The 16475-nt window shown below is 34.5% G+C and overlaps 1 protein-coding gene across 6 annotated transcripts; it reads left to right on the forward strand.

Moving 5' to 3' along the window:
- The first annotated feature begins 475 nt into the window (after nt 1-475).
- LOC131073986 (disease resistance protein RPV1) lies at nt 476-13538 on the forward strand. 6 transcript variants are annotated; one of them, XM_059219597.1, is made up of 9 exons: nt 476-1119; nt 1307-1390; nt 6948-8046; nt 8177-8488; nt 8581-9334; nt 10025-10291; nt 10388-10479; nt 12501-12672; nt 12802-13538. In XM_059219597.1, the coding sequence occupies exons 1-6, from the start codon at nt 650-652 to the stop codon at nt 10120-10122; spliced, it is 2817 nt and encodes a 938-aa protein (XP_059075580.1). In that variant the 5' UTR covers nt 476-649; the 3' UTR covers nt 10123-10291; nt 10388-10479; nt 12501-12672; nt 12802-13538. The 6 variants fall into 6 exon arrangements, with proteins under 6 accessions (XP_059075580.1, XP_059075579.1, XP_059075575.1 ...); XM_059219596.1 differs by having other exon boundaries at nt 478-1119; nt 8581-9886; XM_059219592.1 differs by having other exon boundaries at nt 478-1119; nt 8581-10291; nt 12501-12687.
- Nucleotides 13539-16475: the final 2937 nt, after the last annotated feature.

Here is a 16475-nt window from a genome sequence, read left to right on the forward strand (position 1 = left end):
AATTCAAATATTGAAACGCTGATAATGAAATGAAGAAAAGTACAAGTGGAGGACGACTCCCATGAAAAAGATAGGATTGCTTTGTGAGTAAGTAATTCTATTTTCTAAATATAAGATTCTTTTCGGATTGGGTACTTTTCATTTTTATAAGATATAAGACCCACTGATGAACCAGGCTTTCACATAAATCACATTATCTTTTCTGCACGCTTAATCACGTCTTTTCACCTTGTATTGAATCATTCAACGTGACCCCACTTCTCACATTTTCTTTTATTTAAAACACTGACACTTACCTGCCATTCAACACGGATTAGCTGGCAAAGTCGGTGAAAGAGACATAATTATGTTCCTCCACTTTTCCCCAACAATTATTTACTGGTCTTCTCTCTCCGCATTTTCTCGCCACTTTCGTCTTTCTTTCTCTATAAATTCCTGCACTTTTCCCCAACAATTATTTACTTGTTCTCGCCACTTTTTTCTTTGTTTCTTTAGGCTTTTGTTTTAGGTAACCCAGATTTGTCTATTTATTATTTTCCTGGTTTCTGTTCGCCTCGATTTATAGCTAAACCTCAGGTTACCTTGTCAAGCATTTCAAATCTCAAGAAATCGCTTTTATCAGCATTCTTTTTCTGTATCTAATCTTATAATGGCAGCTTTTGAAGGCCTAATAATCTCCCCAACTGCTCCTGCTTCTGCTTCTACTTCTGCTGAATCAAAACCCTCACACCTGCCCTATAACGTCTTTATAAATCATTGTGGAAAAGATACTAAAGACACGGTCGCCAAGAGTATCTACGAGAAGTTAGATGCTACTGGGCTCAGAGTGTTTTTGGACAAAGATGAGCTTCAACTCGGAGATTTTTTCCCTCAAACTTTAGAAGAAGCAATGGCTAGTGCTTCACATCACATAGCCATTTTTTCTGAGAATTATGCACACTCTCCTTGGTGTTTGGCTGAGCTGGCATTTATAATGAAACAACCCAACATCAAATTTATCCCCATTTTCTACCATGTTGAGCCGGCTACTCTGAGATGGGCGGTTGAAAGAAAAGGAAATTATGCAGATGCCATCTACAAGCTTGAAAAGAAGAGAAAGAGGGATAGAAAGGAGACAAGGTACACCTCAAATGCTCTGTATTCTCTGCTGGATACTCGTTTGACCCTAAATCTTAATTAATTAAAATTACAATTATATTATTATCTAGTATTCTCAACTATTATTATTTTCTCCTTTTTATTCGTCATATATCAGAGTTTAGTTAAGGCTGTTCTATTGTTGTTGCATGGTGTTCCACCTGAGCAGATACAGCTCAGAAAAGGTTGAAAGCTGGAGGTTGGCACTCCATAAAGCTTCCTTCTACATCGGCGAGATAATTAATGATCAAAGGTAAGTCCAAAATAATATTTCTCCTTCATTTAGCTTATCAAATCTTCCTTGCGTGTTTTTTAATTGGGGTTCTTTTCGGTTTGTCTATAAAATGTGTTTTTTCTCAGTTTTGTTTAATAAAAAAAATTGTTATTTAATTGTCACATAAAATTAATATCATAATCTAAAAGTGTTTTTTAATTGGGGGTTCTTTTCCGTTTGTCTGTTAAATGTGTTCTTTTTCATTTATTGTAATCAGTTCTGTTTAATAAAACAAATTTGTTATTTAGTTTAAAATTTAATAATAGGGCACATCAATATCTCTAGTTTTATTGGCAATAGTTTAAAATTTAATAATAGGGCACATCAATATCTCTAGTCTTATTGGCTGTAGTTTAAAATTTGTATAATTTTTTGTACCATTTTTTTTTGGGAATCCACTTTTTTGTTATGCATTTTTTGTACCATTTTTTGGCAATCCACTTTTTTGTTATGTATATTTTATTTTATAAAAAAAAGAAGAATGATAGATTTTCTCAAGAGAAGCAATGCATATATTTTTAAAATTAATAGACAACATGATAAAATATGTGATATTACACAATAAATTAATTGTGCTACCTACTTCAAATTTTGATACAATAATACCCTTTAGGGCTTATACTTTGGTTACCTCCTCATCTAGAATGGAACATGTCATATGATGTATTCATAAATCAATGTTGACGAGATGTCAAACACATGATGGCGAAAAGCATGCATAATTACCTAGATGCCATGAGACTATGGGTGTTTTTCAACTAAGATGAGTTCAAGCTTGAGGATTCATTGCCTAGAGCTTTAGAAGAAGCCATGGCTACTTGTTTCAATTCATTTCAGAGAATTATGCATAATTCACTTGGTGTTTAGTGAGACTAGCATTTATGGTGAAAACTTAAACCACAATTATCTCCATCTTCTATCGTGTTGAGTCTTTTTACTTAAGGTGGGATGTTGGAGGGTAGGGAATGTAAGTAGATGCCTCTTATAAGCATGAAAAAAAGGATACATACAATGTGGAAGTTCTTTAGCAGTGAAAACAAGCACTCCAAGAGGTTTAACTTTAGACTGGTTGCATAATTAAGAATAGTAAGTGTCATAATAATGTATAATTGATTACTTTAAATAAATACAAAATAATTTTTAGTGGTAAAATGTTTTCTTAAAATTTGAAGTTAAATATTAAACTTCAAATTTTATTTGAAATTCATATATTAATATTACCATTTAATTACAATGGAGTATTTAATTTTTAGGTGCCCACAATATTATGGATCTTATTTATTATGGAACATTTATAAAGACTTGTAGTTCTATTTATTAGGAAGATGATCTGAAAAATAGTCTATATTCTTAAGAGTCATGAATACACCCTTTGTCTTAATGTTTTCCTCCAAATCACTTCCTACACTATTCATTCTAAAATCATAAGTAAAGGGTTAGTGCATGAAGATGGGGGACCAAAAAGTGGCTAGAATGTATAAATGAAATATAACATTCAAGTATAAGAAAGTATAAGCATATGTTTATAACTTCTTATCTTTGTCTATAGCTTTACATTATATACTTTAAACTATATGTATATATTGGTAGGATGTTTGAGAATGGATTTTAGATCTCTAAGAGTTATAACGAAGATTCTTGATTTTAGGAGATATAATTATTTTTTTAGACTTAGTCAAATTTCAGTAATTAATAAACTCCTCTCTCTCTCTCTCCCTCTCTCTCTCTCTCTCTCTCTCTCTCTCTCTCTCTCTCTCTCTCTCTCTCTCTCTCTCTCTCTCTATAGATCTATCTCTCTCCCTACCACTCTTCCTCTATCGCCTTTCTCTATCTCTCTCTATCTCATTCTCTCCTCTCTCCCCCAATAGCTAGATTTTATATTTTTCCACACAATCAAAATTCAATAATTAGAAGTCTCTTGTCATCTCTCTCTCTCTCTCTCATTCTCTTTGTCTCCCCTATCTCACTCCCTATCACTCTATCTCTACCCCCTCTTTACCTCTATTTACCTCTCTATCTCACCCTCTTCTCTTCCCCAAGCTCTAGAGCTTTCTTTTTACCTCTTTCTCACCCTCCACTCTCTACTCTCTAACTACCCTCTCTCTCTCTCTACCTACCACAAATAAACTTTGTCTCTCCTCTCTTTCTCACCTTTCTTTCCCTCCCTATCTCTCTCTACTTAGCTCTATCTTCCCTCTCACTCTCTACAAACCTCCACCTCACTCCCTCCCTCCATACCTCTATTTATCTACATACATCCCTCTCTACTGATTTATCTCCCTCCCTACCTCTCTCTCTACTTACCTCTTCTTCTTTCCATCCCCTTCACTCTATCTCCTCCCCCACTCTCTCTCTCTCTCTACTTTAATCTATCTGCCTTACCTCTCCTTGCCTCCCTCTCGCTTCCCTCTCCATTTCTAATTCTCTATATCTCACATCTCACTCTTATCTCTTTTATTATCTCTCTACTTATCTCTATCTACCCTCTCTCTCCCTCCATCTTTCCCTCACCACTTATCTCCATCTCACATCTCTCTCCCCTTTCCCCCTTCCTCTCTCCCTCCCTCCCTCCTCCCCCTCTCTCTCTCTCATGCACACACAGGATCCCTCCATACTCCATTTCTCTACATACCCTCTTCATCCTTCAGTCACTCATTCCCTCTTTAGTTGTCTCTATCTCTCTCTTTTTCTAAGCTATCTCACCCCTCTCTCTCTCTCCACTTATCTCTATCTCTCCTCTCCCACTCTCCCTCTCTCCCTCCCTCTCCACTTTTGTCTATCTCACCTATCTATGCATCTCTCTCTCTCTCTCTCTCTCTCTCTCTCTCTCTCTCTCTCTCTCTCTCTCTCTCTCTCTCTCTCTCTCTCTCTCTCTCTCATATTTATAGTAAAAGGATTTATGATATTGTTAAAGATAAACAAAATTAAAGTTATCAAATAGAAAAATGCATTGAAATCTTTGATATATAAGCATGATTGACAAACAATTCTTAAACACAAATGCATAAATTAAAAGACCACAATAAAAAGTTGAATGATATCAAATCTTATGAATTCACTATAATGTAGAAAAATAAAATACCTTATAGATATCTTGATTTAATTATAAAACAACAAATATAATTAAAAATAAAGTAAAAAATAAAATGATATTACCCCCTCCCCAAAAAAATAAAATTAATTCTATTTTTTTGAATATTGTGACAGTATAAGATTGAATTTTGAACTGCAAATATTCTTTGTTCATAAAGCACATTTATCCATTCTACACGTTTTCTCCACCTAGTCTCTTCACCTCGTATTCAACATTTAACATGATCCTCACATTCTCTTCAATTCAACATAGTACACTTACCCGCCCTTTCACATGGTTTAGTGGGCAACATTGTTGAAAGAGAAATAATGATGGTTCTCCACTGCTTTCCTATAGTTTTCTCCAACAAATGTTATCGACTCGTTCCCTCTCTACATTTTACTAGCTATTTTCTTATTTATTTCTATACAACTTCATATTTGAATTAAGCATTTATGCATTAAGCTAGATGCTTCTCCATTTCTTTATTTTTCTTGCTAATTTCTTCTTTATTTCTACATACCTCTCCCTCTCTACCTCTGTTTCTCTCTCTCTCCTTCCCTCTCAACTTATCTCTATCTCCTCTCTCCCTCCCTCTCTCTATGACATAAAGAGAAGTATAGAGGAAAGGAGGGATGAAGGGAGAGAGGGGGAAGGGAGGGAGGGAGAGGTATATATATATATATATATATATATATATATATATATATATATAGACACACACACACACACACACACACACAGAGAGAGAGAGAGAGAGAGAGAGAGAGAGGGCTCTTTCTCTTATGCATTGTGAAAACATAAAAATATTATTATTGTTCATTGTTTATGTTGGAGTTTCTAGTTGTTCTGCAAGTGAAGTGTTATGCTATCAGAATCAATCTAGGTTGTGGGTTTATGTGAAATATAGTTCTTATTGAAGAATCTATTGTCCTTGTATTGGGGTTGTATTGTACTCACCATTTTTAGCAATATAGAAAGTACTATGCTTTTGTTCATGTGGGCTTTTTCTCCTGAAAGGGTTTTACCTAGTTTTATTGGCTGTCATTATGGTATATTATTTGCATGTTCATTTTCTTTATCTAAATGTGTTTCTATTTTGGTAATACTTAAATATTGTAAGGAAAATTTACATTATCTTCCCCACTAGATTAGAGTGAGGAAGTGTTTTCCACACCTTTGCTTCCTTACATAAACAGTGAGTCGCATGTTGTGACCATGTACCTTTAACAACTATTTACATGTCAGATTTTAATATTTATTTACTTCAACACATACATGCACAATCATAAAAATGGTTGGTAGATATGTAGGAAGTGAGTTTTAGGTGAAGAAGAGATGAAGTGGATGTAATTGGGGTTGTGCTATGGTGTCCTTTCCACTCTTTATTAGACTTGCATATAGGTGAGCTACTTTCGTATTTCATAGAAGTAATTGGCGGTCTCCTACACATGCTACAAAGTACTATTTAGAGCTCTCCAATCTAACTTAGAGAAATTATGTGGAAAGAAAAATGTCTAAATCTTCAAATAGGAGCTAGGGGCGTTATATACCCAACCATCACTTCCTTAACAAGTGGAATGATCCACGTAAGGTTGTAATGATGAAATTTGCATATTCATGTCAATTCTCATTTAATTATGTTAAGAGGTGTTCTATAATAGAAACATTGAAATCTTATGTTATCATTTAAATTTATATTTAACAATCATTTACAAGTCAAATAATTGATATTGAATATTTATACATGTACATATAAATATATAATTTATTCACCATATTTTTGAAAAAAAAATATTGAAATAAGAAATAATTAAGTTTTTAAAAGTAAATTTAAAATTTACATTTAAAATAAATAGCTCTTCAAATAAATATAAAATAATAATATAATAAAATAAAATAATTCTAAAAATATATTAAAATTTTTATCATGTAATATAAATATAATTGTGAAATAAAATAATATAAATCTTGGTAAATATATAAAAAATAAAACAAAAGCTTATTGAACTAATGAAGGATGATTTTTTCTAAATAAGACTAAAATTAATCAACTCTTCAAATAAAATAAAACAAATGATATAGATAAAATAAAATAATTTTAAAATAAATAAAAAATTATTTTGTAACTTCAATTTTATCTAAATATATGTTATTGTATTTTAGTTTTTATGCACAGCACAATAAAATCTATTTATTTTCATTTAAAATTGACAGTTAATATTTCTTTATTTATTAAATCTCCAAATGAATGGATACCCGCGAGTGAAAAACGATACATTTATTTAAAATTGACAGTAATTAATTCTGTTTATATTTCTACGATGATATTCTAAACCATACAATTCTATGAAGGGCAACGATCGTTTTTATTTTATTTTAAAAATTCGATTAAAAAAGTTGTTTGACAAGGATCGGTTACGCTTATATAAATTAATCTTTGCAAATCTTCATTTTGTTCAGTGAGGAGGAGGCGAAGGTGATGAATGTGGTGAATCGTGTATTGAAAGAACTGAAGAAGGATCTGTTACATGTTGCCAAGCATGCCGTCGGGTTGGATGAATTGGAACAAGATTTTCATGACAAAATTGCTCTTCAATCTTCTGCTTCTGGGCCAGTACAAATTGTGGGGATATGGGGAATGGGTGGTGCGGGCAAAACCACCCTTGCAAAGCAAATCTATAACAAGAAAAGCTTGACCATTAAGAACTCAAGTTTTCTTTTCGATATTCGTGAAGCTGCAAGGAAAGAGCGATTGCATGAGAAGCAAAAAATGCTTTTGAAGGAACTTGACCCAAAAGGCAAAGATTTTGATTTTGACAATGTAGACAAAGGCAAAGAGATTCTGAAAAGCCGTTTGAAATCTGCTACTGTGCTTATCGTTCTAGATGATGTGGATCATATACACCAATTAGATGCTCTTCTGCCAGCGAGGGAGAGCCTTGGCAAGGAAAGTCTGATTATTGTTACCACACTAGAGTTGACTGTTCTGAAAGGGTGGGGCATCGCTGCTATATATAAAATCAAAACACTCAATCCCGCTCATGCCCAGCAGCTTTTTTGTTGGCATGCATTCGGACAACCCTCTCCTTTGTTGGGATTCGAGGAATTTGCCGAGAAGTTCATAGATGCTTGCCGTTGTCTGCCTTTATCACTCGTGGTCTTAGGGAGTCAGCTCTATGGGGAGTCTAGCAAGAATTATTGGCAGTCTCAATTAAACAAATTGTCCAGACTATTGCCAGACGACATCACATCGAGACTCAAAGTAAGCTATGATACTCTAGATAAAGAAGAAAAAGATATGTTTTTGGATGTAGCGTGTTTCTTCATTGGATGGGCAAGCAGTACGGCCATTGCAGTGTGGGACGGATCACACTGGGATGGTTTGCACGGTTTGCAAAGGCTTGTGAACAAGTGTCTTGTTGAACTAGAGGACAACGGCAACATAAAATTCATTAGAATGCATGAACATTTGAGAGATTTGGGAAGGGAGATCGCAAATGAACAGTCACCCTATCGTCTTTGGTCTAAAGAGCAGATTATCGAGATTCAGCCTCAACAGGTGAAATCCGTGCTTGCTTTCTTTCTTTCCTGGCTTTTTATTAATCATGGCATGGGAACGAGCTCTGAGCCTGCCCTTTAATGAGTTCTATGCTTTTAAATAAGTCTTATTTTTAATGTTGACTATTCAGGAAGCAATACGAATCCGAGGAATGGCAGACGCATTTGGTGACAATTGTTATCCCCGGGAAGGAAAGATCATAATACACACAAGCCAAGGAGAGCGTATCCTCGCGCCCGGCTCGCTTGGGTTGAAGATTTTTATTGGCAATGGAGATTTCATTAATGAGCAATGTAGCGAAGTATCAAGAGAACTGGTGTGCCTTAGCTATGATAGATTTGAGCACAAAAATCTTCCATCGTGGCTTTTTTTAAAAGAATTAAGAATTTTAGCACTTAATGAAGCTCCAATATTAGAAGATCTATGGGAACGTGATGTGGATGTAAGTATGCTGATTTATGGTACTTTAAAAAATGTTAAACGAAAATATTTTTTAATTTATGCTAATTATGTTAATTTATTGAAAATTGGCAGCAGGCTCCTTTGCAATTAAGAGAGTTGTTAATTGGTGAAGGCTACGGATTGAAAAAGGTACAAGGTTTAGAGAGCCTAAGATCATTGGAGAAACTCATAATACTTGGCTGTACAGAATTGAACGCCCTTCCAAGTCTGGCAGAGGTAACTTCTCTAAAGAAGTTTGAGTTGAGGCACTGCAACAAATTGGAGAAGATAGAAAGTTTAGGAAGCCTCAGATCATTGGAGACACTCATAATACTTGACTGTACAGAATTGAACGCCCTTCCAAGTCTGGCAGAGGCAACTTCTCTAAAGAAGTTTTATTTGAGGTGCTGCAACAAATTGGAGAAGATAGAAAGTTTAGAAAGCCTAAGATCATTGGAGACACTCACAATATATGACTGTATAGAATTGAACGCCCTTCCAAGTCTGGCAGAGGCAACTTCTCTAAAGGAGTTTGATTTGAGGCGCTGCAACAAATTGGAGAAGATAGAAAGTTTAGAAAGCCTGAGATCATTGGAGACACTCAGAATATATGACTGTATAGAATTGAACGCCCTTCCAAGTTTGGCAGAGGCAACTTCTCTAAAGGAGTTTGATTTGAGGGGCTGCAACAAATTGGAGAAGATAGAAAGTTTAGAAAGCCTGAGATCATTGGAGACACTCAGAATATATGACTGTATAGAATTGAACACCCTTCCAAGTCTGACAGAGGCAACTTCTCTAAAGGAGTTTGATTTGAGAGACTGCAACAAATTGGAGAAGATAGAAAGTTTAGAAAGCCTGAGATCATTGGAGACACTCAGAATATATGACTGTATAGAATTGAACGCCCTTCCAAGTCTGGCAGAGGCAACTTCTCTAAAGGAGTTTGATTTGAGGCGCTGCAACAAATTGGAGAAGATAGAAAGTTTAGAAAGCCTGAGATCATTGGAGACACTCAGAATATATGACTGTATAGAATTGAACGCCCTTCCAAGTCTGGCAGAGGCAACTTCTCTAAAGGAGTTTGATTTGAGGGGCTGCAACAAATTGGAGAAGATAGAAAGTTTAGAAAGCCTGAGATCATTGGAGACACTCAGAATATATGACTGTATAGAATTGAACACCCTTCCAAGTTTGACAGAGGCAACTTCTCTAAAGGAGTTTGATTTGAGAGACTGCAACAAATTGGAGAAGATAGAGAGTTTAGAAAGCCTGAGATCATTGGAGACACTCACAATATATGACTGTACAGAATTGAACTCCCTTCCAAGTCTGGCAGAGGCAACTTCTCTAAAGAAGTTTTATTTGAGACGCTGCAACAAATTGGAGAAGATAGAAAGTTTAGAAAGCCTGAGATCATTGCAGACACTCATAATACAGGACTGTACAGAATTGAACGCCCTTCCAAGTCTTACAGAATTAATTTCCCTAAGAAAATTTGAAGTGGTAAGTTGCCTCAAATTGGAAAAAATTCAAGGTTTAGAAAGTCTGAAATCATTAGAGACGCTCAATATATGGGGTTGTCCCCTCATTGAACACCTTCCAAGTCTTGCAAAATTAACATCTCGAGATTGAAGAAATGCCACAAATTGGAGTAGATAGAATGGTTTACAACGTTTGACATAACTGAAGAATTTGCAAGTACATGCCCGATCGAATGCGCCGTGTATGATCTGCTTGGATGATGGTGAGAGATTGAATTCGCTTCCAAATCAGTTGCTGAACATTCTACAGTAACATACAGGTCATAGAAAATAGTTGAATTAAAAATATAAAAATCTATTTATTATTATGAGGCATCTGATTTTGTGCTGCCTGTGCTTTTTTAAATAACGTGCAGAAATGGCCGAGGGAAGTGATAATATGCACGAGGGCAGTGATTGATGTGGGCAAAGAGCGGAGCATTCTAGAGCCTTTCTGTCAGCTTTATAGGTAGATTTATAAAAAAAAATTTACAATCATTTGTGATTTATAGGTAGATTTACATAGTCACTTCTGTTCAAATTTTAATTTTGATAGTATTTGAATGGAGAACAAAGCAAATCTGTGACTAGTTGTTAGATCATGGATCTCCATCACTATAAGAAACTTTTTGTTTACCATGTAATAATATGTTCTTTTATAGATCTGAGGATAAGTATACATTTCATTTTTTTTTAAGCATGAGTGGGTTGGGACAAAGATAATAATTACATTTTTAAAAATTGACTAGGTGTAGCAATACTTTAAAATAATTATTATGTTATAGGCCTATTTTTTAACATCTACATGTTCATAATGAGATATTAAAGTGATTAGATAAAGAGTAGGAAAGTTAAAGAAAAAGAACAAAGAAAAATGTGAATTGACAATGATATAGATTATCTTCAAAAGTGAATAAAATTGATAAAATATGAGTGTTGTCTATATTTAGATAATGCATCCATTATTTCTAAATAATCATAGTGTTACATAAAGATACCTAAAAACAAACTAGATAATTTTTAATATATTACAAATAATTTTTGATATTAATAAATTATAAGACATTAAAAATATTATTTATAATATATTCATTAAAATTTAAATTATAACACCATAAAATTATTATAAACCAACAAAATCAATTAAAAGTACTATTGAATGACTCATGCCCAAAAATATTTAAGCTGCTTTACACAAAATTGTTGAATAGAACTGATTAATAATTTAATTTTTAACTAGCATTTGTAAAGCTAACATTTTTTAATTTTGTTCTTACAACTAATCTTTTCTTCTATTGACTTTTGGATTTGTACATCCTTCCTCGGATTGTGGATCTTTCAACTTTTTTTTTTTAATCTTTCACTTTTTTTAACATCTGCTCATCTTTGCATTATGCATTGTTCTTGTAACTTTTTCTCTGTATATATTTTTCATGCCAACAAGCATCCACAATGACTACAGTAGTCTGAGTTGTTTTTTACTTTGAAACAAGTGCATATGATTATGAAGTGTACTGTACAGGATGAGACTATTGGAAGCACATCTTAGAGCGAGTTTCAATAAGGTCAAAAAGTTGAACCTTTCATTTATATAAGGGTCATGTTTAATAGTTATTTTTAAATATTATTTAATTTAATAATAAAATATGATTTTTGATTTATAAAAATATATATTTATATTTTTAATGTGAATTGGATTTCTAATTGTAACTTATTGTTGTTAGAACATTGAATCAGATAATATATAAATTCCAACTCTAACATTCATTGTCCTGATCTTCCATTTGATCTTCCATTCATTGTATAGCCCATGGGAAGGAATTTTTTTTTTCAAACTCACTTAAGGTATAATTCATATACCATGGTTTGAAGGGTGGGTTGGGTAGTGTTATTATTTTTGCATGTTTGATCATCCATTGGCCATTGGAGTGGCTGCCATATCCACCAGGACAGTCTGTACTAAGCTTTACCTAAATGGAATTGTTGCTTACAGCAAGGCTGATATTTGTAAATAGGTACATATAGAAGATGAGATCTAAATTGCTTATCACAGGGTTAAATCTGGTATTCAATTTATCAAATTGTCTGCAAAGTCCTTATGAGATGGGATTTGCATACATCCTCTTTCTAGGAATAAGTGTAGCCGATGAGAGTTTATGAGATGTTCAAATCTGTCTATTTGGTTTCACTATTATGATGCTGTAACCCCCTTTAAAGACTTTTATTTGATTTTCTGGTTTCTGCTGTTTGATACGATCTATACATCAGGTTTTATCCACAATTTTTTTTTTAATAAATTAAGAATTGAATCTGGAAAACTGTATTTATTGTTGAATGATTTATTTTCTAACATAGAAATTACTTGTCATTTATTCATTCCACTTATATACCTATGTTGATCTCATACTAGATTTGTCAACTGAAATTTTGGTTATTTAGGCCTTTGAATATATTTCTATGGGCATTTACACTTATTGCCCATGATTGCAGGGCCCCAAAATATCGATCAGCACAAAGATTTCAACTAAACATTCAGTAGAATATAGTGTTTCAGAATCATGAAGATTTCCTCCCCGATTTCAGATCATAGTGTTTCTCGGTAGCTTCTCAGCACTGATGGATGTTTGGTCTCTCACGTGGATAATATAAGGGGAACTAAAGGGTAAGCAATTACATTGTAAGAATTTTTTTCTTTCCACACTACAAATTGCATTCACTTACGCTCTACCTATAACATCTGCTCTGCTGATTTTGAAAAATAAAGATGTTAACCCCTTTTGTCCAATTTTAGGCGTGTTCAATTGGACGGTAAACACGGGAGCTTGGTCAACTTACAATCCCCTATTCAAGCAAAAGTATCTGCTCAAATGTTGGATGATTTTAAGTGCAAGTTTCTATCTTTGCAAATGAGGACATGTGGAAATCAATCTGGCAATCCTTGCCATATCTGGAAATGAATAGGAAAGAAATGGTTTAAGGCAAATTCTGTGTTTATGGCAAAGACTTGGGATTGGTGATATGAAGCCTTCAATATATATGGGAGGAAGGGAGAGGAATTTGTATTGGTAACAGTGGAAGACATATTGAGGAGTACCATCAGAGAATGCTTGTGGAATACCTCTTCAGTTATCTTTATTATGCTCAGTTTCTATAGAAGGTTAATTTTCCAAGTATTATTTATTCTATTTTTTATTATTTATTTATTTGTTGAAAATGGGAAGTTGCTGTGGGGTGAATTTTTCATGTGCATGTGCATGTGGATGTGGTTTGTATTTGTAAACTCTATAAATACGAGTGTTAAGATTGGAGTTGTATGATTATTTACACATACTATTATTTTGTTAGGTTTATTCCAGAATTCAACACTTGTGTATTCTTGGGAAAACTTGCTTTGCAAGTGTATGTAATCGGATTGTTTACTATAATACATTGAACGGATTTTTGGGGTGGGGTTTTTTTTCCCGAAAGGGTTTTCCCCACGTACATCTTGTGTTGTGAGTATTTATCTCGATGATTTTTTTTATATTTTCTGTATTGTAAGTCTTCTTCTTAGTAATTATTAAAAGCTTTAATAAAAAAAATTGCACTTTTCTCACAAGCATTTCCATCGACTTCCGCTCAAATTTGAAAATGTGAACTCAAGTAAGACTTAATTTAAGAATTCTCTATTCTTTTGTAACCTAATAATCTTTAAAGTTGATTGTTTTACACCCTTTGATTGCACTTGAGTGCAGGAGAATAACACTAAGCTTGCCAATGGTGAAAGCCCTGTATTCTCATGTTTTTTGTCCAATCTAAAGATTATATGCCTTACCTAGTTGTACATGAGCTCAAATGCCTATTGGCTATGGGAAAGCATATGTTTACCATCGTTATTTAGATGATGCATCTGGCTTAACAATAAACATTCTTTCAAATATAAATCAAGATTGTGCCAAGTTTTTCTAATTATGTGTACACTAGGGGAAGAGCACTACTAGTAGACTGTTTTCCACTAACCATTCACTCGCAGCCAACTTGGCCCCCCTCAAAATTTGTATATGTCATTGCATAATTTTAATTGGACCAATAAATATTTTCTACACCAATACATGTTCACTAGTGAATGTGTAGTTGATCGAAAAATAAAAAATAAATAAACATGTTGTGCCTCCACAACTCACACTCCATGCCTCGTTTTGAGAAATGGGGATGCCCCTTCTTTTCTCTTGTTCCTCTAGTTTTCCCTTTGTCCCTTCATTTATTTTTCCTTGTTCTTTTTGTTTCTTTTCTTTTTCTGTTGTCTTTCTTCTCTTTTCCTTCTCTGCCTTTTGGGGATCGTTGTTCGGGCTTTATTTTTTCCCTTCTCTCTTTTTTGGGGATTGGCGATGGAAACATCCTCGACCCCCTAGTATCTTTTTGCAAATTCTTGATCCTCGACTTTCCCCTTGTGTGTCTATGCCTAGTCTCTTTTCTAGGATCAAAGATGTTCTCATCCTCAACCTCTCGATGTTCCTTTCGAGGATCTTTGATGGACCCCACCTCTATTAGCATGAAATGCTTCTTTCGGGCATATAAGTAAGGGTTTTCCTTCACTTTTTCTCACTTATGCTTTCTAGTTCTAGCCTCCCCTTGTTGATTGTGTGTTCCCACACATGAGTTTGAGCTTCCGCCAAGCATTATTATGTGACAAATTTGGTTTCACACCTATGCGCTCTTGCTATTAAGGTAGGTCCATTGTTTGTTTGCCCTTTTTCTATTTTGGTGTCGTTTCAGTTTCATTTTTTTCTTTGTTCCTGTTGTTTTTCATTGCTTCTTTGCTGTTTTTTTGGTCCTTTGTGATGTTGTTTCTTCTCACTTTTTTAAGAGTTATTCCTTTACCCTTGTTTATTTTCCTATGTTTTGTGTCATTTTTGGCCCTAGTTTAGGATCAATGTAAGCTGATCCCAGAACCCGCCTTGATGCCCTTTCATGTTTCGGGGTTCAAGGATGTTCCTATCCTTGACCCACAATACTTTCAAAGTATGGGATTGGGGATGGAAATATCCCCAACCCTCGACCTTCTCATCAATCTTTAGAGGAATCATAAACCTTGATCCCTGCTGTGCTTTTCATGCATAGAAATTAAGAATCGGGGATATTCTCATCGTTGACCCCCAATCATCTTAGGCCCTATGATAAGAAGGGGATCAGGGATGTTCCTATCCCCAACCCTCGATTTACTATAAACTCTATTGATGGATAGGTTGAATAATAAGGTGTTTTGCATTAATTAGTTTATTTTTCTTGTGCTTTGTTTTTGTTTAATAACAAGATTCTTGATATACAACTCTTTTGGGTGTAGAATCACTAATCAAGAGTAGTCACCATGAAGTACAAGTTCGACTCCTATCTTCCTCCTATAAAGTTACATTCTTCGGTAGGGATATCATGGATACTGACATTGGCCATGTAGAATTGAACAAATTCCTACAGAGGATGACCAAGCCAAATGAAAGGGCCACTTGGGCCACTTCATTGGCGCGCTTAGGACTTGTCCAAGTAGCAGGCTTCCTAGTAGCTCTATAATCTTCATAACCAATAATGGCTTGTGCATATAGATATAAGCCAAATGAGAGAAGGGTCTATGGCCCACTTGATAATGTGATCCTAGATATCTTCCCTGATGCCATTGAAGATGCTTTCCATATTTGTAAGTATATTTTATATGCTCATGTCATAGTGACTTGAGTAGGGAGCAACATTTTTAAGAGGAAGGAGATCCTATGGGTTATATCAATAAAAAATTGATGGAAAAGACCAAGAAACCCAACCAATTGGAGTAGATCAAGATCTTTCAAAGGGCCCATTTTCATATGGATGCTAAGGACTATGTCAATCTCCTTAGCAAGATGGCAGGATGACCAGATGCAAAAGAGTTTCATCCTTGGATGCTTCTCTTTATTAAAACTATCTTGGCAAGGAAATAATACATTGATTGGGTTAAAATGATCAGTGGTAACCTGGGCGAGTAGCTACAACAGGGCAAGATAGACCCAAGGTTTTATATGAATTCGTATGTGGTCTACTTGCTTGCAATTCAGGTCACTTACCTAGGTTGAGAAGAGAGGGCTCTCTTTTGAATATTCCTATATATCACATTATCCTTAGCTACAACTACATAGGAGTAGAAAGGATCATCGTGTTGTCAATGATTTTTTTTTTAAAGTCATTAGGGCTATTGATGGAGATTTTGGTAAAAGAATATCCCTTGGAGATAATATGGAAATCAAACATTTTGGTAGCTATTTCGCCCAGTTCAAGACATTCACATAGATAAGGGTCACTGGTTGCATTGTGCCTCCATACAACTTGGTTTGATATCCCTGCGACTGATTGATTGTGTTGGAATTATGCAGGTAGGTGGCAGATGCCCACAATTTAATAAAGAGCAAACATAAGCCCTGCTTCTGACTTCAAATTGATGTAGGGGCTTACTTGTGTTCA

This window comes from Cryptomeria japonica, chromosome 1, assembly GCF_030272615.1.
Source record: "Cryptomeria japonica chromosome 1, Sugi_1.0, whole genome shotgun sequence".
Classification (NCBI taxonomy): domain Eukaryota; kingdom Viridiplantae; phylum Streptophyta; class Pinopsida; order Cupressales; family Cupressaceae; genus Cryptomeria; species Cryptomeria japonica.